Here is a 27808-nt window from a genome sequence, read left to right as displayed (position 1 = left end):
ATCTGTATTCCTATAGCCTTTCAAGGGCACGCAAAAAGGTATTGTCGTGGTTGAATCAGTGGAAAATAGGCTTTCATAAATGACTGAATATTGGAGGCTATCCCACAGGTCCAGCATTAGCATTTACATTTCGGTGAAACTTGGTAAAACAGCGATTACATTCAATCTAAACTTTCTAGCGATTTATTTTAAAAACTTAAATTTTATAGGTAGGCATAGACTATAGAGTATTAGCTTCAAAAAATGTTTTTTTTTTCTTCTTTTCCTTACCTAAGTTTATCGAGTGACTGTGCCAGAGAGTATTCCAAGACCCAGAATATGTGAGGTACTGGCCTCCACACCAATTTGATGGGGATCAGGAACCAGATTCAAGTCCCTAAGCTCCTTCAACGTCACGGAACTAAAGCGGTGACTCCCCCGTTTCCGGGCGGTCGCTGGAGTGTGTTACGATGAATCGATTAGTTCTGCCTGGTAGGACCGGAAACCAGATAGCGAAGGAGAGATGGTGAGGCTGGAACGCCTTCCTTTGCTCAAATTTACGAGCCTTCACTGGGTCTGAGCGGAGGGGCGTCTCAGCGAACTGGAGAGTTCAATCATGGTTGCACCAGCAGTGTTGCGTGCCTTGCGCAAAAACAAGACCCTTAGCTACGGAGTCCCGATGTTGGTGAGTGGATTTGTGGGCCCGAACTCTGGCGAGTTCCCGGTTGGTTGGCTCCAGCCTGCCGGAGTCTACACGGAAGTCCGACGGCCGAGATTGGAAAGGAGTGGACTAGCGACAGGTTTGAGAGCTTTCAGGCAATGGTTTCCTCGTGTTCTTGCCCCGGTCATAGTAGGCTCTCCGGTCCCGCTTTTCTCTGGTGAGCGGGGTCTGTGCGGCCTCTTTCCATCGGGAACGCGATTGTTACTGTCCCCATTTCTCGGAAAACTGTATCAACCAGAGTTTTACTCAAGCCCGGATGTTAGCTTGTTTCAAGGGTTTGGTGATGAATCATATAAGATCTTGTGAATAAAATGTTCAGTACGGTGTCTGCCACCCGGGACACCCCTCAAATGGTCACTGTGTTTAGTTAATGTTTCTAAAGCACTGTAGCTTGTATGGTTGCTTTGAATTCTGCCCTGAGTTCCCGTAATGCCACGAGGATGAAATTCAAACTGACAGAAGACCGATCAGAGCTGGAATCCCGACAGCTACTTTTATTTGCTGTTGAATCGTGGACAAGTTATTTCGCTTCAGCAAACCTCTATGTTATAGTACATGAAATCACGTAAGTCAAGCATATGAAGAAAAGCCGCTTTAAAACTACAGAATAGTTTAATACTTTGGTATGGATATTGGCACAGGTGAACTTACCAGCTTCTGCTGTTAAAGCAGGACTAAATTTCATCTTTAGAAAATTTTTAATATGCTTTTAAAAGTTTAAAGATAACTGTCTTTGTAAAAATAACATAGTAATTACATTGCTGTAGGTTATAGGGCATGTATATAAAAATGTCCTCTGCCATTTGAAAACACTGAGATTGTGGTCACTGACTTTGAGTCACCAGCATGTTCCTTTGGAGGCCAGTTTGAGTTTCTTACTTTTCAAAATTATCAAAGAAAGCCAAGGTCATAAAACCACTGCATACTGAAGTACTGTCCAGGGTTTTTCTCCTTTGTTTTTAGTTCATGAACTTGAAAGTACTTCAGTAGCTTTCGTCCTGAGTATATAACTGTAGATTGCTTTATATGTTTGTATTGGCCCTAAACATGTAAATAATTTTGTAGAGAAAAATGCTGTATTTAGGGTTTTTGTTTTGTTTTGTTTTGGTACCGGGGAATTGAACTCAGGGGCACTCTTTCACTGAACCACATCCTAGCCCTCTTTTGTATTTTATTTAGAGACAGGGTCTCATTGAGTAGCTTAGCACTTCGACATTGCTGAGGCTGGCTTTGAACTCTTGATTCTCCAATCTCAGCCTCCTGAGCTGCTGGGATTACAGGCATACGCCACCACATCAGCAGTATTCTTCCTTTTTTTTTTTCTGTGAGCATTTTTAAATTTTATTTATTCTAATTAGTTATATATGACAGCAGAATGCAAGACAATTCATATTACACAAATAGAGCACAATTTTTCATGTCTTTGATTGAACACTATTCGTGTTTTCATTCATGTACTTAGGGTAATGATGTCTGTCTCGTTCCACCATTTTTCCTACCGCATTCCCCACCTTTCCTCTCCCTCCCCTTTACCCTATCTAAAGTTTGTCTGTTCCTCCCATGCTCCTCCCCATCCCCATTATGAATCAGCATTCTTATATCAGAGAAGTAATTTGGCATTTGGTTTTTGGGGATTGGCTTACTTAGCATTATATTCTCCAACTCCATCCATTTACCTGCAAATGCCATGATTTTATTATCTTTTAATGCTGAGTAATGGTCCATTGTCTGTATATACCAAAGTTTCCCTATTCATTCATCTACTGAAGGGCATCTAGATTGGTTCCATAATTTAGCTATTATAAATTGTGCTGCTGCAACATTGATATGGCTGTGTCCCTGTAATATGCTGTTTTTAAGTCCTTTGGGTATAAAAGGAGGAGTGGGATAGCTGGGTCAAATGGTGCATCCATTCCCAATTTTCCAAGGAATCTCCATACTGCTTTTCATATTGGCTGCACCAATTTGCGGTCCCACCAGCAATGTATGAGTGTGCCTTTTCCCCACATCTTTGCCAACACTTATTGTTGTTTGTCTTCTTAATAGCTGCCATTCTGACTGGAATGAGATGAAATGTTAGAGTAGTTTTGATTTGCATTTCTCTAATTGCTAGAGATGTTGAACATTTTTTCATGTGTTTATTGATTGATTATATATTGGTGAAGGTGTTCCTGCACCCACTGTCTTGACAGGGTCTCAGCATGGGGGGATGCTGTGGCAGGGCCACACCATCTGGAAACTAGAACCATGGGGAATGTTAAGTGTTTTGTTTATGATACTCATGATATGGATAATAGGGCATATGTCAATCAATAATAAAATTATGTGTTGCCTGAGATTGCAGGAAAATTCCCAGAAAGAGACTAAGGATACAAAATTAAGACATGCCACAAGGTGTGTTTCAGTATCTCTCAGGATACAAACAATAGTGTTATTCCTCAAGAAATTCACAGGGAAAAAATTGCAAATTGAGGTTCCTGAGAAAAGCTTAAGAGTTTATACTAAGCCATCTGTTCTAAAGCCACAACCTGTGCGACATACATTCCCCCCACCAACAGACCCCTCCTTTGCCTTACACAGGAATTTATGATGAGAATGGGAAACACATAGTTAATATAAATGACAAATGGGTTGAGGTGCAAAGCCTACCCTTTAGTTAAAGATTACAAAGATATAAGAATTGGTGTACTTTGACCAAGGATCCAGGAAACTCTTTAAGAAAGCAATTAAATAGGTCATATGAAAAAAGGAAATTACCTTGGAAATTAAAAATAAAATAATGTAAAATTAACAGTAGATATATTTTAGAGGCATTTCAGAGTAGTAGGGTTTTTAAGTAATAAACTTTCACTATTTTAAGTGCGTTTTACTGGGATTTTAGTTTAGAAGTAAGAAAACTTACCATTTATCATAAGTATGCTTAAAAGTTAAAGGTTAATGAAATAATTATAGGTATGCTTTAAAGTTAGAAGTTAATAATAGGTCCGGAGACATGTAGTCTAGTTGGGTAGCCTAGCACCTAGTGATTGAGGTGAAAATGTAAAAGCTTAATCATGATTGGCTAAGGTTACAGGAAAATATTTTAAACAATGTACATAATATCTTAGGTATCAATGTATGTCAGAAAAGATTGTAACTCTTGAAAATTATATAAGTCAAAGAAGTTTTGGGCTTTGAGGCTATTCATTAACTACCTGAAAAAACACCTGTAAAAAAGGTATAAAAATAAAGGCCCCTTTAGGGGCAGCAGTTTTTTTCTGGAGGCTGCTCTTAACTTACAGCCTGCCATCCCATCTCGCCATCTTTTGCCAACGCTACTCCTCCTTCAGGACCCCTGGATTCCCACCGGGGCTGGACCCCAGCAGTATATCATCTTCTGAGAAGACTCTGTTCAGGTCCTTGGCCTGTTTATTGATTGAGTTATTTGGGTTTTTTGGTGTTAAGGTTTTTGAGGGCTTTATATATCCTAGAGATTAGTGCTCTATCTGATGTGCTTGTGGTAAAGATTTGCTCCCATTCTGTAGGCTCTCTGTTCACCTCACTGATTGTTTCTTTTGCTGAAAAGAAGCTTTTTAGTTTGAATCCATCCCATTTATTGATTCTTGGTTTTAATTCTTGCGTTACAGGAGTTTTATTAAGTTGGGGCCTAATCCGACATGATGAAGATTGGGGCCTACTTTTTCTTCTATTAGGTGCAAGGTCTCTGGTTTAATTCCTAGGTCCTTGATCCACTTTGAGTTGAATTTTGTGCATGGTGAGAGATAGAGGTTTAATTTCATTTAGTTAATGTGTATTTCCAGTTTTCCCAGCACCATTTGTTGAAGAGGCTATCTTTTCTCCAGTGTACGTTTTTGGCTAGACAACTCATTTGAGAAGTTTTACTCCAAATAGAAATAAAGAAATAGATGGTGGGAAAGTAAGATCGAGAAAAATTTGTTAATAAGAAGGAGAAATAATAGCCTTTTATGATGATTCATGAAGAACTGAGCAAAATTTTGATGATACAGAAGAGGAGAAAAGTGATTAATCAATATTCTTTAGTAGATAAGAGAAGATGGAATCCAGTACAAAAATGAAGATTTTAGAAGTGTGGATTTTAAGGTAACAGTGGGTGGTGCAGTACAGTTCATATGGCAAGTCCCAGTATTATGATAGACTTTACAACCTCAGGGCACAACCTTCCACAGAACTGTCACTTCAGGTGGAAGCTCTGGGATTTTCAAACTAACGGTTGCTTCTGAACAACTCGTTACAAATTCAGGTGTTCCCTGTACTCCCTCTTGTTCAGTATTGACTATAATGACACAGAACACAGGTGAGCTCTATTCTCACAATTGCTATTTCCTTATAAAGTTTATTAATTAGGACTAGTCAAAAGAAGAGACACATAGGGCAAGATCTAGGAGGGTCCTGAATGTGAAGCTTCTGTCCTCCTTTGTAATCACAGCATGTCACCCATCTAGCACGTGGATATGTTCACCAATCAGGAAGCTCAACCAAGCCTCAGTGTCCAACTTTTTTCTTGGGGTTCATTATCTAGGCAGGAATGATTAGACTTTGTGTTTAGTCTCCACCTCTGTGCTCCCTTTCCTGGAGGTTTAGAGGTCAGGTTGATATCATTAAGCGCAAAGCCATAGCCTTCTAATCACTCAGTTGATCTTTCCAGCATGACCAGTCTCTCTCTGTTCTGAAACTGTCTAGGGGCCCACCTTGCATCACTTCCTTAATGTTTGTGTCCCAGCATTCACCATAACAAAGACAGTCCTATCACTCAGGAAATTCCAAGTTTGAAACAACTTCCAGAAACCTAGGACAAAGACCAAATTCTTTCTTATGCATTATGTGGGTTCTGTGAATGAATAAGTCCAGGAAAGCAATGGTATCCTGAACTAGGGTATTAGAATATAATATAGTAAGAAATTGTCAGATTCAAGAAATATTTTGAAAGTAGAGATAACAAAATGCAGAGATGAACTAGATAGGAGATATGAACTAGGAGCTTAAGATGACAACAAAGAAGTTGACTTCAAGAAATGGGTGAAAGTAATTGACATTTACTGGGATCATAAAAGTTGGTTAGAGGTGGGTTGGGACAGAAAGAAGGTTGGGGTAAAGATCTTTTATGTTTATTTGTATATACTTGTTAGACTTTGAAGAGAAGTTGTCAAATAAGAAAGCAGGTATTCAGTTTGGTATAGTAGTTCCCACTAAAAATATACATTTGGAGGTTTGGGCCATAGAGGCTATTTAAGTCAGTGGAAATGGATAACATCACCTAGGGTCTCAATGTTGGTTGATAATAGGCAGAAGGAGTGAAAACACTTAGCCTTTGGGGGTACTCCAACATTGGGAAGATAAAAGGAAACTGAGAGGAAGTAAGAAAACTAGGGGTATGCATTCTCATATTGAAAGTAAAGGGCAAAGTTACTTATGTGATGAATTTCTTACATATTGACATTGCAGGTATTATCCGCTTAACATATAACAGATATTTTTTCCTGATTTATTGTCTTTTGTATTTATGTTCTTTTTGTTTTATTTGTCAGGGTAGAAGTTTTAAACTTTTATGTGGGTACATGTATTGGACTGAAAAATTCATGGCTTCAATGTCTTGTTGATACTCCCTTCAAAATTGTAAGAGCTTATAATTTATACTTTTTATATTTAATTCTTTAATCAGTAGTATAAGTACAATAATATAAAAAGTAAGATAGGAATCAAACTTTTTTCCAAATGGCTAGACTTTTGCAGCTTTAGAATGGAAGATTAAGGCCAATTAGATTTTTAGAGGAGATGGTAAAGCAGCAGTGACAATTGAGGGATTTTTAAAAACTTCACCAAATTCTAAAAAGTGTGGCATATTTCACAGGATTCCTTTATCACTAGATAAGAAAATGAGAGAATATTTTCCAGTTGGCTTATTTTGCAAAATCATAAAATGGAAAGAATCCTGGACGTAAAGAAATAGGTCAGAGTTGTATTCCATGTTTACCATGAGGAGTCATGTTAAAAGAAAAATTTCAGGACTAGGGTTGTAGCTCAGTGGTAGAGCGCTTGTCTAGCATTCATGAGGCACTGGGTTCAATCCTCAGTACTGCATATAAATAAATAAATTAAGGCATAAAAAAACACAATACCATTTTTTTAAAAAAGAAAAACTTAAAGGAAACAAATTTTACAGTATTTGAGCAAACAAAGTTCATGAATCAGGCAGCATTTAGAACCAGAAGAGGTTTGGGAATTTCCCTTCTTTGACCTGGGCAGTGAGTATTTATAGACAGAACAAGGAAATGAAGTACAGAAATAGCTTGATTGGTAACAGCTAGGCATTTGCTTTATTTGAACATGGTCTAATCAAATTTCTGTTTACCTACTAAGTTAGAGTGATAGGAATTCTAAGAATAGAAACAGCCTCAGGCCAAATTTAATATAACAATGGGCTAATCATTTAGTTAGCTGGGTTTTTATTTTTATTTCCTCATCTGTTAAATGGGTTTTCCCCCTTAGCAGATAGGTCTGTTGTAAGGATCAAGTAATATTTGTTTGACATGACATAATTTAAACTATAAGACCAAGTACAGGTTATAAGGTGCTAATTTTGGTATTTGATAACAATGTAAATTTTTCCAGGACTGTTACAGTAGCCTCCTTTGTCTGAGGTTTCACTTCTGTGATTTCATAGTCAAATGCTATCTGAAAATATTAAATGGTAAATTCCAGAAATAAACAATTTATGTCTTAAGTAGCTTTTATTATAGTATATTATCATAACTGTTCTATTTTATTATTAGTTATTGTTGCTCATCTTTTATTGTGCCTAATTTATAAATTAAACTTTATTATAGAGATATATGTATAGGAATAAACATAGTATATGTAGGGTTCAGTATTATCTGAGGTTTCAGGCATCTGTGGAATATCTTTGAATTATATCCACTGCATCAGTTCTGAAAGGAGGACTAACCTATAGAATCTGTAGTCTGTCTCTGCTGTTGTTTAGATAAGAAATTTGTGCATAAAATCTACTCTTCTATTTTGTTTAACTGTTTCCTTTCTTTGTTTTAGTTGCTGGTTGTTGGAGGTTCTTTTGGTCTTCGTGAATTTTCACAAATCCGATATGATGCTGTGAAGATTAAAGTAAGAATTGTAATTGGAATTTTACTTGTGTCTGTGTATATGTATATTTTGGTTTAGAATTAAATGTTCCGAGTATTTAGCAATCTAACTTTGTCTTGTTTTTCAGCCAGTATTCAGTCTCTCTGAATACCTCAGCACTTTCTTATTCTTTTTTTCGGTATTGAGAATTTAACCCAGGGGTGCTTTACCACTGAGCTACATCCCCATCCCTTTTTATTTTGTATTTTGAGACAGGGTCTTGCTAAATTGCTTAGAGCCTCGCTAAGTTGCTGGGGCTGGCTTATTTATTTATTTAGGTACTGGGGATTGGACCCAGCAGCACTTAACCACTGAGCCACACATCCAGCCTTTTTTTGTATTTTATTTAGAGGTAGGGCCTCACTGAGTTACTTAGGGCCTTGCTAAATTGCTGAGGCTGACTTTGAATTCGAGATCCTCCTGCCTCAGCCTCCTGAGCTGCTGGAATTATAGGTATGCACTGCCACACCTGGCCTTTATTCTTTAAAATATCATTAATAATCACATGGAAGTGATTGATGTAAAGAATTTAGTAATCTTTCTGTCTATTCACTAGGAAATTTGAGATATCATTAGCTTTCTCCCATACATTGGTTTAGTTGTTTTTAGGATTTAGAAGGGACTAAAGAACATGGATCAAAAATCTTCATTTTATTTCTCCAATTAAAATTAATTATTTAATATTAATAATTGTATTAATTATATTGATACATATCTTTAGTAATTGATACTGAAAGAAAGGAAAAATTATCTTTTATTATAAGTAAAGATACCTGCCTTTTTATAATGTCTACTTTGTGCTAGGACTGTACTAGCTCCTTCATTTTACATGTGAGGAAAATGGGCTTTCTAAGACTCAGAAAACTTAAGTATCTTGCTTGAGGTCATGTGACTGTATTGGGGTACAGTTAGGATCACCTTCTATTATTACACATATACTATCAAATCCATGCCAGGTGTTATATAAGAACTCTGGCACAGTCATTGAGAAGTATGTAGTTTTTATTTGTGCCACCTATTTGATATGGGAAGCTTTTTACAAGTAATGTATGTATATCAATTTTCAATTTAGAAATGTCTCTCTTGCAATGGAGTAAAGAGGATGGATGGGGACAGGGAGAGCAATATAGAAGGGAAGAGATTGCTTAAAGAGATTTGTTAGGACTCTGTGGTATCAGAGTACATAAACAATAATGGTACCCAAAATAAAGCATTCGCAATGAAAATAAAGAAAAATGAATGGGTTCCAGAATAAATTATAGCATCAAATTGATTGTATTTGATACACAGTGTGATGTATGTCATATGAATATAAGAGTAATTCTAAAATGTTTCAAAGTTTTGATTTTGAGGATTGGATAAATTGTGGTGCTAGTTATTCAGCTAAGAAGAGAATGTGGGAGGTTGAGATAAAAGGAGAGGCCTAGAGTGTGGGGGCAAAATAAAGAGAAGAATAATTAAGGTCAAGACAATGAGGTTGATTGAAGTTTAGAAGGTGATGTCAATTGAAGTCAAGAGAATAAGGTTAAAAGAATGAGGTCAGGCTTTCTGCATGGGAATGCTGCTGAGAAAGTATCATACTGCCATCTTGTCTAAATCAGAGTTCCCTTAAGAGCCCGGACAGCTGCAGAATCTATTCTTTGGAGGGCTAAGCTTTGAAACAACTGATGAGAGTCTGAGAAACCACTTTGAGAAATGTGGAACACTCAAGAACTGTGTAGTAATGAGAGACCCAAACACAAAGTGCTCCAGGGGCTTTGGTTTGTCACTTATGCCATAGTGGAGGAAATGGATGCAGCCATGAATGCAAGACCACACAAGGTGGATGGAAGAGTTATGGAACCAGATAGAGTTGTCTCAAGAGAAGATTCTCAAAGACCAGGGGCCCACTGAAAAAGATCTTTGTTGGTGGCATTAAAGAAGACACTTAAGAACATCACATCTTCAAGATTATTTTGAACAGTATGGGAAAAGTGAAGTTATTGAAATCATGATGGACCGAGACAGTGTAAGGAAGAAATCCTTTGCTTTTATAACTTTTGATGACCATGGATAAGATTGTCATCAGAAATACCATACTGTGAATGGCTACAACTGTGAAGTGAGGAAGCCAGTGGCTAATGCTTCATCTAGCCAAAGAGGTCAAAGTAGTTCTGGAAAATTTGGTGGTGGTCATGTCATGGAGGTGATTTTGGTGGAAATGACAATTTTGGTAGTGGAGGAAACTTGAGTGTTTGTAGTGGCTTTGGTAGTGTCCATGGTGGTGGTAGATATCGTGGCAGTGCCGGTGGCTACATTAGATTTGGTAATAACAGAAGCAGTTTTAGAGGTGGTGGAGGCTACAATGATTTGGGCAGTTAAAACAATCATCAAATTTTGGACCCATGAATGGTGGAAGCTTTGGAGACAGAGCTCTGGACCTTATGGTGGTGGAGGCCAATACCTTGCCAAACTGAAACCAAGGTGGCTGTGGCGTTTCCAGCAGCAGCAGTAGCTTTGGCTATGGCAGAAGGTTTTCATACTGCCAGGAAATGAAACTCAGCAGGAAAGGAGAGCCAGAGAAGTGACAGGGAAGCTACAGGTTATAGTCAGCCAAGCGCAATGGTGGCGGGGCCTAGCTGCTATAAAGAAGACAGTACTCATTAATAATCATGTTTATGGGCAACAAAACTCAAGGACTGTATTTGTGGGACTAATTGAATAACAGATTATTTTAGTTTCTGTTGTGTGAAAAGTGTAAAGTATTCCAACAAAGGGTTTAATGTAGACTTTTTTTTTTGGTGACCTATGCTATTGATTGCTAAATGTAATAGTCTGATCATGATGCTGAATAAATGTGTCTTTTTAAAAAAAACAGTGAGGTCAGGTCTATATGTAGGAGAAGGATGAGAGCGCAAGGTTGAGGTGAGAAAGATCAGAGGACAAGGGCAACTGAGATTGAGAGGTTGAGGGTGGTTGATATTGTGAAGTCTAATTCACATGAAAACCAAAGAATTCAGTGTTTGGTTGAGGCTGAGTTCAAATGCCTTAGTAAGGATGAGGTAGGCTGATGTTGAGAGGATAAATTTGAACCTTAAGGGTTGAGATCATAAGATTAGTTGAGATTGATGGTAGTTGTAAGGATTGAAAGGTTGAGGTCAATGGGGATTTGGCTAAGAGGGCAAAATTGCTGGGTCCAAGGCAGATTGAGACTAGGGTCTAAAGGACAAAGTCAAGTTGATTTTTTTTTTTTTTTTAAATTTGTTGTTCCAGGTATCAAACCCAGGGCCATGTGCATGCTAGGCAAAGTGCTCTACCACTGAGCTACATCCTCAGCACTAAACAAAATCAGTTGACAAGACCAAAGGAGAATGAGTTCAGTTGAGAAATTGGGAGAAGGAGAAAGAAGACAATAATGGTATGGAGTGACCAGAGATTGTAGTTTTTGCTTGAGACTGTAATCATTTTCATACTGAAAATTTGGCATCCAATGACAAGAAAATTCCTGCTTTTCAGTAATGGGTATTGAAAGTTGAGAGAAAAGTAGAAGACCCACAAAAACAGTAAGAGCTGAAAGGAGCATCTTTTCTTTTTTAGTGTGATGTATATATGGCAGTTTGTCTGCCATCCGTAGGGGCTGTTGTTTTTTCTCCTGAATACTGATGGTAACAGTCATGGATCTACGATAATGAATCTTCCATTGTTGGATCATTCCAAGTGATATAAGTGTGCAGTTTAAGTAAATTGTTTTCATACCTTGCACTTGTGAATAGTAACAGTCTTTGACTTTGCCTATCTATTGTGCTTTGTAACAAGGTAGTGGCTAGTTTAATTTTTAACATTATCAATATTGTTTTCTAAGATTTAGATAATGGAAATGAGAACAATTAAAATACTCCTGTGAATGTGATCCAGACATCACTGAAAAAGAAAGCTAAATAAATCTGTTATTTTAATGACAGATGAAAAGAACACATATAATTGGATTTAGGAGTTAAATAACCAAAACAGAGCATACAACACAATGCAAAAAAAGAATTAAAATTGGGCATATTGGAGACAGGGATGTGAAAACACATATGAAGACTGAATCTCACATATCCAGGGTGAGACAGGCAAGCAGGCAGGTACATATGAAATCATTCATAAGTTTATTTATCTCCCCCCAAAATAAAATACTCAGTGTAAAATAGCAGATGCTCAATTGACTTGTGCAGACCATGCTAATAAGAACATTCATTTTCTACTGTCATATATAAACTAAAAAGAAAAATAATTTTTTTTTAAAAAAAAGAACATTCATTTTGTTTTCCTTGATTGACCTATAAAACTGGATAAAGTTACTTTTTAAACTTTTTCCCCATTTTTTGGTACTAGGGATTTAACCCAGGGGTGATCTGCCACTGACCTACATCCCTAGCCCTTAGTATTTTTTATTTTCAGACAAGGTCTCACTAAGTTGTCCAAACTGGCCTTGAACTTGCCATTGCTTATCTCAGCTTCCCAAGTTGCTGGGATACAGGTGTGCACCGTAGTAGCTAACTACATTTTTCTTGAATCGTTTTCTGATTCAGAGATTAGAACTAAAATATCCTTGGGTGAACAAAAGAGGAAATTTTAACACCAGATCTGTTTATCCCCTACTGTATAGAGCTGATTCTGTAGAATCTGACCAAGCATTATGCTTTCTGTTTTGTACCAAGTGATGGTCTGAGTGATAGCAACACAAAATGTTTACCATAATTCTTAAGTACTCTGATTTGGAAAAAAAAAATGGAATTTCAAATTGTCTTCTGATTTCTTTGAAAAATTTAAATGAAATCATGTAAAAAAAATTGTCAGTGTCTTATAAAATGTTACTTTTGCCCAGTTTTGTCTCTACTTCTTTTATGGGACTTCACTGAGATGCGTATTAGACTACTTAAATATATCTAACATTCTTCTATTTGGCTTCTTCCCCTCCCCAATTTTTTTTTTTTTTTTTTTGTATTTTGATTTGTATATGTTCTGTTGTTTCATCTTCTAGTCACTAAACCTGTCTTTTGCTTGTTCAATCTCTTATTCCTTGACTGAGGTTTCTTACTATATTTTCTTACTTCTGAACTGTATCATTTAATTTTTATTAAAATTAATAAATTAAAGTATTGGGGCTGGGGATGTGGCTCAAGCGGTAGCGCGCTTGCCTGGCATGCGTGCGGCCCGGGTTCGATCCTCAGCACCACATACCAACAAAGATGTTGTGTCCACCGAGAACTAAAAAAAAATAAATAGTAAAAATCCTCTCTCTCTCTCTCTCTCTCTCTCTCTCCTCTCTCACTCTCTCTAAAAAAAAAATAAATAAATAAATTAAAGTATTAAAGTATTCCATTACTTTGGAGAAATCTTCAGTGGTACCATATTTTTATCCACTTTCTCTGTTAATGTCTTAACATATATGAATTGTAGTTACTTCAAAGTCCTTTTTCCAACATATGGATCGAGATTAGATGTATAGCCAGAAATATGAAAAATTGTGTTCTATATGTGTAATATGAATTGCAATGCATTCTGATGTCATATATAACAAATTAGAATTAAAAATATTAGTTAAAAAGATTAGATGTACTTTTATTGTCTATTATTTTTTGTTTTTTGACAGTATGACTATCTTTGAACATGCCTTTCGATTTTTAAATTTAATTTTTAAATTAAACATTAAATATTGGTCATTGGTTATAAACAGCTGTAGAGATAGTGTTGTTTTCTTCCAGAAAGGTTGCTTTTTTGTTTTGCTAGGCATATAGAGTGGGGCAGCAGTCCCCCTAATATCTGGGAGTGATCCAGGTCATGGCTTGGTTGTAGTTTAAAATTATGACTTAGTCTTTTTCTGTTTTTCCTCACACCTAGGATGCAGCCCTATATGACTTTCAGTTGGGACTTCAGGATATTTAGCTTTTACTTTTCAGAGATTTTCCAGCCTATTTGTATAATCTTAACTTATGAGTTTAGAACCTCTTTGAGGAAGATCACTGTTCTGAGTTCTTTTATCTCTATTTTTGTTGTTAGAGGCCTGGATGATGTCTTTAACCCCATCAGCAGCCATCTATCTGGTTTCAACCCTTAACTCTTATTCTATAGCTCTACCAGGTTTGGCATGTGTGCCCAAGGACAAAATGGACTTTCAACCTCAATTCTCAGTTCTTATGAAATCCTCCCCGTAAGTGGGTCTTTACTTCTTAATCCCCAAGAGACTCAGGTCATATAGTTTTCTGGTTTTGTTGCAAATTACTTTGACATCAGTGGACACATTTTTAATCATTTACAAAAAAACTAAAGGCACAGGAAGATGGTTGATCAAAATGTTATATAATCTACTCTTTATGCAACATTCTAGTGGAATCCTGGATATACCTCTAGCTTACTAATTGTTCTTAGGGTCTGTAGAATCATCACTGATCAGCTATACCTTTTAATTTAATTTATTGTTGTTTGTTTATTTTAGCAATCATACTCTTCTAGAAACTTTTCCACATACAAGTAACATAGCATCAGCTCCTGTGTACCATTATGGAATCTTAATATATTTATAGCTATCTCTTTCTTTCTGGTCTGCGGAAGGTGTTATTTTTGTGTAACATAATTTAGGTTGGTGGTTAATAGTGTGACCTCTCAAGGCAAAGGGCCAATATTCTCTGCTAAGCACTGCATTTTTGACCAGTTATTCCAATTCCCTGTGTCCTATTTTCCTTACATGTAATTAAAGAGATATAGATAATACTTATAGGTTTTATGAGGATTAAATGAGATAGTACATTTCAAAATGCCATGCACATAACAATGCTCAATAGATATCAGCAATTGTTAGTTGTAGTGGTGATGGTAGTACTGCATTAATATCATTTTGTGACTGGAATGGATGGATGGTTGAGGTTTTGCCATGTGTTTTAAGTTGGCTGTATTATCCCAGTCATCCCTTCTGTAACTTTTAAAAGTGGAAATAGACTATAACAAATTTAAGTAACTTATTGTTCTTCTTTCTTTTCTCCAGATTGATCCTGAATTGGAAAAAAAACTGAAAATGAATAAAGTATCTTTAGAGTCAGAGTATGAGGTACACTATGTTAATACTCTATGTTTTGAAACTGTCTGCCTTAAGATAAACTTAAATTACTAATACAGGAAAAAAAATATTTATTTTGAAATCTGGTATTTGATAAACTACTTGGGACCAGAAGTGTTTCAGATTTTGGAATTTTTCAGATAGACTCCTGATTGAGCATCTCTAATCTGAAAACTCAAAATATGAATTAGTTTTCTTCTTCCCACCCAGACTCTCCTTCTTCCCTCCCATTCCTCTGTCCCTTTCTTTTTTCTGTGCTGGAAAGCAAGCTGACTACCTCAACACATGCTGAGATATACCCCAGCCACAAAAATGAAAGTTTTAAGCATCATATCAGTGCCCCAAAAGTTTCTGATTCTGGTTCATTTTAGATTCCATATTTTGGGCTTAGGGATGCTCTTTATGTAACAGTTTGAAAAGAATATAAAGGTGGATTCATATTTCATACTCATATTCATATTTCATACAAACAAATTCCACAGAGGTCACAAATTTTAAAATAAACAAAATATGAAAGGTATTAGGAAGGAAAAAATTGCAGATTTTCTTTTTTGTGTTTTTAAGTCATAAAAATTCAGCCTAACAAAATGTTGTACATAAAGTCCCAAGTTAAATAAGAAATTCTAAAAATGTTTTTATCTTATGGCTAAGTAATTTATTTAAATATGGAAAGCATCTACATCAATGTGTAAAAGTTCAACAACTCAGTTGGTCAGTAGGAACATGGGCAAAGCATGTAAGGAGTTCAGAGGAAAGGAAATACATATTTTTAAACATATGAAGAGATGCTCAACATACATAATAGGTATGTCAGTTAATTAGGGTTATAACAGGGTGTCATTTTTCCACCTAAGTGATCAGCACAGTCAAAAAGTTTAATGGCACATTATGTCATGGAATATGGTAAGGGAGTGTGTTCTTCGTCTTACTTGGTTCAATTTTTTGTTTTAATTTGTTCATTTTTTATTAGATCACACTTTCCTGTTTGTATATCTGGTCCTATTTGGTTGAGAGGTATATGTGATGAATAATATACTGAAGAAACTTCTTATGTTTTTCATTTTACCAGACAGTTTAATTATTGGCTGATCACTTCGAATTTGATTTGTGCTTTGTAAGGGAGAATCTTGGAAAGACTACTGTTTCCTATGCCCCTGTAACTTGATTTGGAACTTATTCTGCAGTCTCCCCAGAGGCTCTTGTCAGGGTTCGGTTTTAAATTTTTTTGGAGTGAACCTAAAATGGATTTTGAAAAATGCTTACTTCTAAAGACAACTTTTTAGATGTCTTACCTGTATGTCAAGGTAGCAGCAAGATAATAAGGAGACATCTCCATTCAAGCAGAGCTCAAAATTCAGTATTCCTAACACTACTTTTTCTTGGCATTTCTTGAGTCTGTTCCACACTCAGTACTGTGGCAGTTGGATATTAAATGGTAAGTCTTGAGTGATCTTGCCCAGCGCATGTATGCAACCTGTGGTTCATCCACTTTGCATGTTTTGCAGAATTTCTAAGAAACTTTTTCTCCCAAAGATCTTTAAAGACTGGACACTCTTAGGTGGATTTGTTCTGCCAACATTGCCTCTTATTTAAGAATGATTTGAAATTGTCTTATGCATATATATCTTAAGTTAAATGGATACTGGCCATTACTTTAGAAAATCTTTTCATATCTTTAGAGCATATAGACTCCTGATTTTAAAAAAGCAATGTTTTCATTCACTCATTCGCTGTTTTTTGGCCCAAAACTGTAACTCACTACTTGAATATCTACTAGTACTGTGCCAGTAGTGATGCTATGAAGTGCTTGTTTTGGAGTAGATATTCCTTCTAGTCCTTTTAGAAGTCATAAAATTTTTAAAATAAAGACTCCACATAGAACATTTGGTTCTACCTTTTCATTATTACTTTTATAAGAAATTAATTCCCTAAAGGTTTAAATTACTTGCTAAAAGTTATGCAGATAGTTAGTGAAAGAGTAATGCTTAGAATCCAAATGTCAAGATAGACTTATCCCGTTTTCCCCATCTTTGGATATAAGTTATTCTGTGTTCTCTCAACCTGTTTTTTTATCTTGCTCACTTATTCCAGAATGATCAAAGTTAGCAGTTATGTAAAAATAACTGTCAGAGTGGTAGTTACTAGAGGAGGGAGGAAATGTTTCTGATCTTTTATCCTACCTTCATTTCTATGTTTGAGAGAGACTTAATACTAAACAAAGATAGGATGCCCCAAACTGTTGTTGGAACAGTTTTGATTGCTCAAAAAACTTTTGTTTATGGTAACTATGGGAAAAGTCTTTTCATTCTTAAGCCCAGGCTCAAATAAATCATCTTGATTTCTTTTCTTCCTTATACAATATTTTAGGGTCTCTACCTGTGTTCTTCTCTCTTTTTAACCATCACCCATGCTAACCCTTTTAGTCTTTTATGTTAGATCAGCATTCAGATTTACACTTGTTTTTCCAGTTTCCTCCCTTTGTGCTCTTAAAAATAAATAAGGTGTGTACACTCTTTCTGTATTAGTAGTTTTATTATGGGGGAAAGATAGGCATTAACACCAATGTCTATCAAAAAAGCTACAAATCCTAAGAAACATGGCAGTTTTTCAGTTTTTATGCTTGCTTTTTCAGTTATTATTTTTACAGTTGATTATTTGCTAGCAATTTAATTAAGTGCCTGTTGAATTCTTTCTATTCATTTGTTCATTAATCAGTGATGTCCTAATCAAACCTGCAGGGCTCCTGCACTAATGTGTATTTTTTAACTTTTGTGATTCTATAGAAAATAAAGGACTCTACTTTTGAAGACTGGAAGAATATCCGAGGTCCGAGACCTTGGGAAGATCCTGATCTACTCCAAGGACAAAATTCAGAAAACCTTAAGACTAAGACAACATGACTATTCTCTTTTGTTTGTTTAAATATTATCAACTGGATACACTTCTGATCCAGTGGGAAAAAAGTTCCATACCTGCAGAAACCTGGAAATAAGTAATCTTATGGCAGTAATCTTGATTAAAAAGTCAAGAACAGATCTTTATACTTTGCAACTAATCCATTTGCAAATGAAGGTATCAGTGGTGAGCACATCTATATACCTTTCAATAAAAATGTGAATATTGTTACCAAAGTGTGTCATGTATTTCACTCTGCAGCTAGCCACTTGTATTTCTTTTCTATCAGCCACTAAGGCAATATTGTTTTTTTAATTTTTAGTTTTTGGTATTAGGGATTGAACCCAGGGGTGCTCTGCCAATGAGCTACATCTTCAACCCCCTTTTTTTTAATTACTATTTTTTATTTTGAGACAGGGTCTTACTAAGTTGCTGAGACTCATTGAATTTCTGAGACTGACCTCAAACTTGTGATCCTCCTGCCTCAGTCTCTGAAATTGCCAGGATTACAGTCAAGTGCCACCATGTCTGGCCTAGAGCAATAGTTGCTACTTCATTCTGATTCCTAATGAGAATGGCTTGGATCCAAATTCTCAAAGTAGAATCAAGCAGTGATTTATGTAATTCTTGGTTGAGCCAAAAATAATGATATTATTGAGGTAATCCATAAATGACTACAATTTGGCGAATATTGATTTGATGTATGCTTTATGCCTTAACATAATTTGCTTGCAAATTGACCCTAGTTTTTTGTTATTATTGTTGTTTTGTTTTTTGGTACCAGGGATTGAACCCAGGGCCCTGCACTTAACCACTGAGCCACATCCCTAGCCCTTTTTATTTAGAGACAGGGTCTCACTAAGTTGTTTAGGCAAGGCATCACTAAATTTCTGAGGCTGGCCTTGAACTCAAAATCTTCCTGACTCAGCCTCCCAAGCCGCTGAGATTTTTTTTTTTTAAATCTTGGGTTTAGTATATTATCCGATCCCTAGGCAAAAGGTTTCTTTTTCTTTTTCTTTTTTTTTTTAACTCATTTTCTCCTTTTACCCGTATTTTGAACATGCGTGATCCCCTATTTTCTGGTATTTTCACGCTGAGTTCTAAAAGCCTAAAGTCTCAATTAAAATATTCCCACCATAATTGCCAACAAATCATAAGTCCATGCTGCCTTTCCCCTAATCAAAATTTGTATTCTTTTCAGCAGTTAGTTTTAGTAAAAAGCAGAGTAAACATATTACCTGGTAATAATAATCGGCGATAGAGATTATCCTTAAGCCTTAGTTATTTGGAGGAGAAATGGTCAAAAGGTGATGGTGGGGAGAACCTCCACCAAACCTAACAAAAAAGTAACTCAAAAGTGTGCCACTGACTTAAATGTAAATGTATAAAAGTTGGGAATGAAACAGGGAAGTCTTCTGGACCTAGTGAATAATTCATGATTAATAGTTCTTACCCACCCCCCCCAAAAAAATCATAAAAGGAAAACTTGACAAATTGACCTCATCAAAATTACAAACTTTCCTTTCCTAAAGACTGTTAAAAAGTGGTCATCATTATCCTAGGTACATGTGTGACAGCACATATGGTGTGATGCTACATCATGTACCACCAGAGAAATGAAAAGTTGTGCTGCAGTTGTGTACAATGAATCAAAATGCAATCTGCTGTCATATATACCTAATTAAAATAAATAAAATAAATTTTAAAAACTGTTAAAAAGGATGAAAAACTTGCAGATTGAGAGCAATTATTGGTAAAGACCTATAGAATATATCAGGAACTTTAGGAACAACAAAAAAATCCAATTAAAAAATAGGCAAAAAAAAAAACCTCAGATTTCACTGAAAAGGAAGTATGAATGATAAGCACATGAAAAGAATGTTTGACATCATTAGGCACGAGGGAAAATGTTAAATTTACATCATGAATACTACATATCTGTTAGAACAGCTAAAATTAAAAAAAAATAGTGGCAATACAAATACTGTCAAAAAACCTGAAGGAACTACATCTCACATATTGCTGGGATCGTGTTAAATGGAACAAGTGTTCTGAAAAATTGGCAGTTTCTTCAAAAGCAGTATAAGCGACTTCTGCTTTCCTGTCTGATATATAAGAATCTTAGAAGTTGAGCCAAAAAATAACTACCCTCCTAACAACTACAACAAAAAGCTAAAAAATAAACATCAGTTCTCCTTTGGTCCATCAGAATTGAGGTCACAGGAAAAACCACCAACCTAAAAACTGGTGACAGGTAAAGAATTAATTTTCCTGGAGTAGAATCTGCCTAGAAACTACTGATGGAACAAGTATCAAGTAAGAGTACTCAAAGAGGAATTGACTAATAGCTGGAAACAACATGGACTAATTTGAGAGAAAAACAGATGGAGGCCAGTTTGGGGAAAAAGGTACACATGAGTTTTCCTTTCAGGGGTCCCACCAGGTTCTCACAGTAAATACCATAGGAAAATCCTATTGTGTTTCCAGCAGGAGTAAAGGAAAGTGACCATTTTGAAATATGACCAGAGAATTTGGTTTTCCATAACAAAGGTCTGGTCTCAACAGAAACTTTTGCTAAATAAAGCCTAATCACATTGGACTTATGAATCTAACCTACTAGGAGAATGGAAATACTCAACTCCAGCCCTCTCCAGCCTTCCTGTTTCACCTAATAGGGGATTGGAAGATAGGGGAAAAGATTGAGAAGTGCTTGCAAAGATCAGAGCCCAAAAGGCCTAGTTTCAATAAAACAACAACAACAAAATAATAATAATAATCATAGGACTGTGATTAGTAAAGCACTACTTATCCCCATTACTACTCCATCACTAAAGGCCTAGTCACTGGAGCTCCTTTTGCCCAGTACATTGTATCCAGTTTTCAGCAAAAAGGAAAGAACACATTTTGGAGAGATAAGCATCAGATCTACTACACTCAGATATGGCAGTGATATTGGAATTATCAGACTGGGAGTTTGAAATAACTATTATTAATAAGCTAATGTCTCTAATGGAGAAACTATAACATTCAAGAACAGAATGATATTGGAGAAACAGAGGCAGTCAAAAGAAAATTCTAAGACTATATACTGAACAGAAGAATGCCTTTGAAGGGATTATCAATAGAGTGGACATGAGTGAGGAAAGGGGAGGAGAGGCAAAGAAAATAGATTCACCATACTAATACTAATCAAAAGAAAGTTGGAATCACTATTAATTTCAGACAAAGCCTACTTTAAGAAAAGTGATGATGGATGAAGAGAGGCATTATGTAATGAAAAGGGGTTCATTCTCCAAGAAGACATAATCCTTAATGTATATGTGCCTAAAAATGAAGCTGCAAAATACATGAGGCAAAAACTGACATAACAACAAAATATATAGGTAGACTATTATAGTTAGAGACTTATATAATTTATCCATAATTGACAAATCCAGTAGGCAGAAAAATCATTGGAGACATAGTTGAAATAAAGAACACCATCAGTCAACTGGATTTAACTGACATGTATAGAGTACTTCATGCAAAAAAAAAAAAAAAATATATATATATATATATATATATATATATATATATATATTCTCTTTAAGCTCATGTTGAACATTAACCACAGTAGGCAACGATAAAACAACTTCAACAAATTTAAAAGAATAGAAATCAAAGTATACCTTTAGAACACTATGGAATTAAACTAGAAACCAATGACAGATTGGAAATTCCAAAATAACTTGGAGATTAAACAATACTCTTCTAAATAGCACATAGGACAAAGAAGAAGTCTAAATAAAGAGAAATTCAAAATATTTTGTACAAAATGAAATTGAAAATACAATTTATCATAGTTTGGTGAGGTGAAAAGTTTCTTTGAAGCAAGTTTATAGAATGAATACATACATTAGAAAAAAGGGAAACCTAAAATTATGGGTCTAAGTTTCTACATTAGGAAAGTTAAAAAAAATATTTCAAGAAACCAGAAAAAAAAATGGGTGAAAAAAAGGACTAATAAAAAACAGCAGAAATCAGTACAAATGAAAATAGGAGATAAAAAATTTCAAGTAAACTAAAAACTGGTTCTTTGAAAACATAAATAAAATTGATAACTTTAGCCAAACTAAGAAAAAGACAAATTACAAATATTAAAAAGGGGGGGCCATCACTACTGACTCCATAGACATTAAAATGATAAAGGAATAATATGCAAAATACTATGTTCAAATGACCTACATGAAGAGGATATAAATTTCTTAAAAGATACAATATACTAAAACTTACACAGAAGGAAGTAACAACCTGAATAGCCCAAATCTATTAAGTTGAATCAATAGTTACCTTTCAAAACACAAAGCACCAGCCCAGATGGATTCTCTGGCAAAGTCTACCAAACATCTAAAGAAATTATGCCAATTGCTACAATCTCTTCCAGAAGACAGAAGCAGATAGATTATTTCCTACTTCATTCTGATGCCCCATCCTAATACCAAAGCAAAAAAATAAATTTACAAGAAAAGAAAACTCTCATGAATACAGATGCAAAATAATAAAATATTAACACACCTTTTTCAAGTGAGATTTCATCCAGGTGTGCAAGACTGGCTCAACATTCAAAAAAACATTATGATCTATCACTTTAGGCTCATTGGGAAAAAATATGTGATATATGCAGGAAAAGCATTTGAAAATTCTAACCCCCATTCATGATTCAAAACTTTTAGTGAAGTAGGAATGGAGAGGAACTTCCTCAACATCTATCAAAAAAATCTCTAACATCCTTAATCATATGTAACTCAATGCTTTCCCCGATAAGATCAGAAACAATGCATGAATTTTCCCTTTCATCTCTCCTATTTAGTAAGACTTATCTTTTTTCACATGTGACATAATTGTCTATATAGAAAATCCTAAAAACAACAATGACAAAAACTGGAACAAACAAGCAATTATATGATGGGTGCAGGATATAAGGCTAATATATAAAAATCAGTTGTTTTTCTTATATATAAGCAATGAACAGTTAGAATTTGAAATTTTAAAATGCAATTTGCATTAGCACACAAAAAAAGCTTTTGGTATAAATCTAACAAAATACAAGATTTAGATGAGGAAACCTGCATACCTCTGATGAATGTAATCAAGAAAGAGGGAGGGAAATGGAGAGGTGTTCCATGTTCATGGATAGGAAGACCAACTAATATTATTAAGATTTAATTCTTCCCAACTTGACCTATACATTCAACACCATCCCAATAAAATCCTAGCAAGTTATTTTGTGGATATCCACACACTGATTCTTAAGATAGTATATAGTATTCTCTAAATAGTACTTTTCTATTTTACTGGCAGAGCAATTCAGGAGGGCATCTTGGAAGAGAGTTTGGGTCATTCATAACTTCTTATTTCCCCTGTAGTACACTGGCATTGAGTGCTTAACGATAGGCTTAAAGGCCCTGGGGTTCTAACTTTGCCATATCACAAAGGGTTTTAATTTGTAACCTGCAGCATTGTTTCCCAACAAGACTTTTTTTCTATCCTTAAAAACTTAGAAACTTGGCCTTGACTTGGCTTCCTTACAGATGAAACTCTTTCAGCCATGTTGAAGATTTGCTCTGGCAAGTAATTTTCCTTCATTATCTGCATAAGTAGAGCTTGCAAGATTGCTCCACTGCCTTCATATCAGCACTCAAAGGCTCACCACTTGTTTTGACATTATGTAATGTATAATGATGCTTGACTTGTTTAAACTTTCCATAGCTAGGAGTAAATTCAGCATTGTAGTTGGGTCCAGCCTTTCTTTCAACATTGCAATCAAACTTTTGGCTTTGGCTGTGATCACTATGCTGCTGAGAGCATGTTTCTGTGTCTAGTCTTCAATACAAGACATTAGGAGTTACTTGATATCTGATATAGTTCTCCTCAAGTTTTTATTATTCTCATTGCCTTCAATCCTTTAACAGCTCTGTCACTTTACTTGTTCTTCAAGATTGTATGCATGGTGAAATGGACATTCCTGAATGACAAGCACTAACCATCACTGGTTTCCCCCTTCATAGTTCTTCATTCATTTAATTTCATTTCATTACCAGGTAAAATATGGTTCCTTACTGTCCAGTAGCAGTGGATTTTGTATGCTTAAGGGCTATAATGAACACAATTTGAAATTCACATCAAGCACAAGAGAAAGCTCACCTAGCATGTGTGACACCCTGGGTTCAATCCTCAGCACCACATTAAAAAAGAAATAAATAAAATAAAGGTATTGTGTCCAACTACAATTAAAAAATAAATATTAAAAAAAGACACAGTAAACATGAGATGAGGCTGATGCCAACATAGTACAGCATAGTGTTCTATAGTAAATTTTTTATAAGTAGAAGTACTTTTTTTTTGGTACCAGGGGCACTTTGCCACTAAGATACATTCTTAGTCCTTTTTTAAAAAAAAATATTTTTAGTTGTTGATAGACCTTTATTTAATTTATTTATTTATATGTGGTGCTTAGATTTAAACCCAGTGCCTCACACATGCTAGGCAAGTGCTCTACCACTGACCTACAACTCCAGCCCCCTATCCCTTTTTAAAAATATATATTTTATTTAGAGACAGGGTCTCACTGAGTTGTTTAGGGCCTCGCCAAGTTGCTGAGGCTGGCTTTGAACTTGCAATTCTCCTGCCTCAGCCTCCTGAGCTGCTGGGATTACAGACATGTGCCACTGCACCTGGCTGAAGTACTCTTAAATAATGATAAAAAGTAGTATAATAAATATGTAAATCAGTAACAGTGATTTATTATCATATCAATTATATTTTATGTATAATTATATTGTATTTTGGGGGGCCACTGAGGATTGAACCCAGGGGCACCCTACCACTGGGCTAGATCCCTAGTCCTTTCATGTGTCTTATTTTGAAACAGGGCTTTGCTGAGTTGCTTAGGACTTTGCTAGGTTGCTGAGGCTGCCCTTGAATTTGTAATCCTGCCTCATCCTCCTGAGACACTGGGATTATAGTTGCACCACATGCCCAGCTGTATTGCTGTACTTTTACATGGCTGGTAGTGCAGTAGGTTTAAACCAGCATCACCACAAACATGAGTAATGCACTGCATTATGATACTACAATGGCTACAGTGCCACTAGGCAATAGGATCCATTATAATCTTATGGGAACAATATATATAACATTATATATACAGTCTATCATTGACTAAAATGTGATTTTGTGGTGTATGAACGTAAAATCTAAATGTCAATATTTTCAAATGTTAAAATTAGTTTCATGTTTAAAAATATATAAATGTATACCTGAAAACTTAAGCAAAAGGGTAATATATTAATATCCTTTTAACTTACCTTTTTTAAAGCAGTTTTAACTTTATAAGAGGCTTTCCCATTAGTGGTCTCCTGGCTTTACAGTAAGTATGTCTCTATATTGGAAAGTATCTGCAAAAACATTTTATATATATTGTTGTTCAACAAACATTTTATTCAGTTTATTTCTGTTTTCAATGTATTCTGTGAGACTGTTGGGACTAACATCCTTTTTTCCAATCTACATATAAGGAAAAGAGATCAGAGAAGGTACTGACTTGCTTAAATCATCACCTATTACAGAGAGAATCTTGGCCAAAATCCAAAGTGTGGAAATACATTGGCATTTTCTTTATTTATGGTGGGACTATCCCAATCATTCTATAGCAAAGCAGTGGGGGTAGGAGAAATCATACTTCAACCCTACCAGTCCGTGGCATAAGTGGCATTGGGCTAGATTTGGACGTTAGCTGGGGTGTAAAGGGTAGGGCTGAGTGTTAGCACACTGTTTGATACAATGAGACCTAAAAAGCAAGGCAGCTGGGAATTTACCCACATGTAGCCAAATTCTGAACTTAGTTTTCTCTATAGAATGAAAGTAGGATCCTAGACACAGTGGAGGCATTAGGATCTGCTAAGACTAAGCCTCAGGCAGAGAATTCTTCTTTTCCAAGTATTGCACCCCATTTCTCCTTTCTCCTCTTTCTACTAAAGACAGTGGTTTCTGGACAAATGTTACCTTTTTCTGGTTTTTTCTAAGAGATGATGAGGAATTACTACATACATTTAAGCTGTTGACATTTTTGTGTCTCCAAGAGTTCTTGGGAGCACTTCAATTAAGTGTAGTTGTTTGCTTGTGTTCCATCAGTATCTTTTGAGCTCCCTGCCCTAAAAGAAATTTAGCTCTAACACATAAGTATTAATAATCAACGTAAAATTTACTAAAGATTTCATAGGGAAGAGAGGAGACAAGTTTATACTGCATCATATAACTCTCAGTTCAACAAATGCCCTTACCAATTTCTTTTCCCCACCAAGTCCATATATGCTGTACCACTCATGGGTACCATGTTCTCTTCTCACTTGGCCATTTCCCTATATAGGGCTCTTGATGGATCTTTTTTTCTGTTTCTGGAACTTTACTCATTGTAACCAGTACCCTCCAATGTTACTCTCTCCCACACTCTTCTCCCAAACTCATTAATAGGTAGAAAACTTCATATTTTCTTCAGCTCCTGTAAACCAGCATCCATCCCCATATCCTCTGAATATAACATAGTAAGGAAAGTTACCTTCTACAAATGGAATATAAATGGGAATAGTTATCTTGGGAAAATTATTCAACTCCATGGTGCCTCATTTTCCTCAAGTGAAAATAGGAATAGTAATAATAGCAACATTGTAAGGTGGATATGAGTTAATTTTATAAAGTTCTTAGAATAGTGACTGGCATGTAGAAAACATTTGATAGATGTTAGCTATTGTTAATACAAAATGGGAAAGCATTTTTAGTATCAAGTAATCAAAATGTCATACTTAGCAGGCTATCCAACTTGTAGCAGTTAATCCTATGTGGAGAGTTCTATCTGAACTATCTTCAATGTCTCTTTTCTGTAAACATCAAAATTCAGTGGAAAACCAAACTGGTAAAATTGGTAGACCTGAATTAGGATTTTTTTAAAGAAAAAGAGAATGATTGGACTCGATTCTATCATTTAGAAACTTTGTAGTATCAGACAAACTATATAACCTTTTTGAATCTTACCTCATCTGTGAATGGGACTTGTATAGTTGTATATATCAGTTCACCTTGGTGGAGTGTGCATAAAACTCAGTGAGGAGGCAAGTAATAAGGGATAGCTAGTAATGAGTGGTGATTGTTATGAATTAGTACAATAAAAGTCTGCTGACGGATATTCTGATATATAGACATTGCTTCAGGTAATCCAGGCTTTAAAAAAAAAAGTCTCTAATTTGTTTTGTCCTGTAGCCTGTTGGAAGTATCACTAGAGCTCTTGAAGGAGAATGGACAGGTGGTTTCAGAAATCCACTGGATGGAAGATGTTTGTGTGTGTGCCTTTAGATTGTGAAATTAGAGACCAGGCTTTGAGAATGTACTTTACTCTGTAATGCTCCCAACAGAAATCATCCTGGTCTGGGAAAGAGTCACTTCTCCTACCACCAGATGGCGTATTAAGACCATGCAATACAGTAGTGTTCTGCAACTAGAACCCTTGGGTGAAGTCAAGCTTTTACTAAGACAGTACCCTGACAGGGAGTCTCAGAATCATGAATTTTCAGTTTTTCTCTCTGAAAAACCTTTAGGCACAGTGAGGTCAAGAAATACATGACTGGGTAGAGCGCTTGCCTGGAGAGGCACCGGGTTCGATCCTCAGCACCACATAAAAGTAAATAAACAAAATAAAGATATTTTAAAAAAGAGAAATACATGACTGTATGAATTGCATTAGCTACTGCATCCTCTTTGTGTGGAGCCTCCTCCCTAAAGAATACCTAATGCCTGAAGCTCAGCAGAGCCTCACAAACCCTGGACTCCAAAAACAGAGGCCAAAGAGCTGTGGATTGTATGTTTTCTCTTATGTAACAATGAAAAGCAAAATTTTTTAGTGATCTAAAAGTAGAAGAGGGACTATTAAGGACTAGGAAGAGGGCCAA

The 27808-nt window shown here is 35.7% G+C and overlaps 1 protein-coding gene and 1 pseudogene across 2 annotated transcripts; both read left to right on the top strand.

Moving 5' to 3' along the window:
* The first annotated feature begins 540 nt into the window (after window positions 1–540).
* Window positions 541–18064, top strand: LOC308648623 (cytochrome c oxidase assembly protein COX16 homolog, mitochondrial). Its single transcript, XM_081293491.1, has 4 exons — window positions 541–664; window positions 7766–7837; window positions 14862–14924; window positions 17717–18064. Exons 1-4 carry the CDS (start codon window positions 596–598, stop codon window positions 17831–17833), a joined length of 321 nt encoding a protein of 106 aa, XP_081149617.1. The 5' UTR covers window positions 541–595; the 3' UTR covers window positions 17834–18064.
* Window positions 8816–10538, top strand: LOC308647865 (heterogeneous nuclear ribonucleoprotein A1-like; annotated as a pseudogene). Its single transcript has one exon. The product of its transcript is annotated as a heterogeneous nuclear ribonucleoprotein A1-like (transcript).
* Window positions 18065–27808: the final 9744 nt, after the last annotated feature.

Source organism: Spermophilus citellus, assembly GCF_964194105.1.
Source record: "Spermophilus citellus genome assembly, chromosome: 4".
NCBI lineage: Eukaryota > Metazoa > Chordata > Mammalia > Rodentia > Sciuridae > Spermophilus > Spermophilus citellus.
The sequence above is the reverse complement of the archived record's forward strand: the minus strand, read 5'-3'. Positions and strand labels throughout refer to the sequence as shown.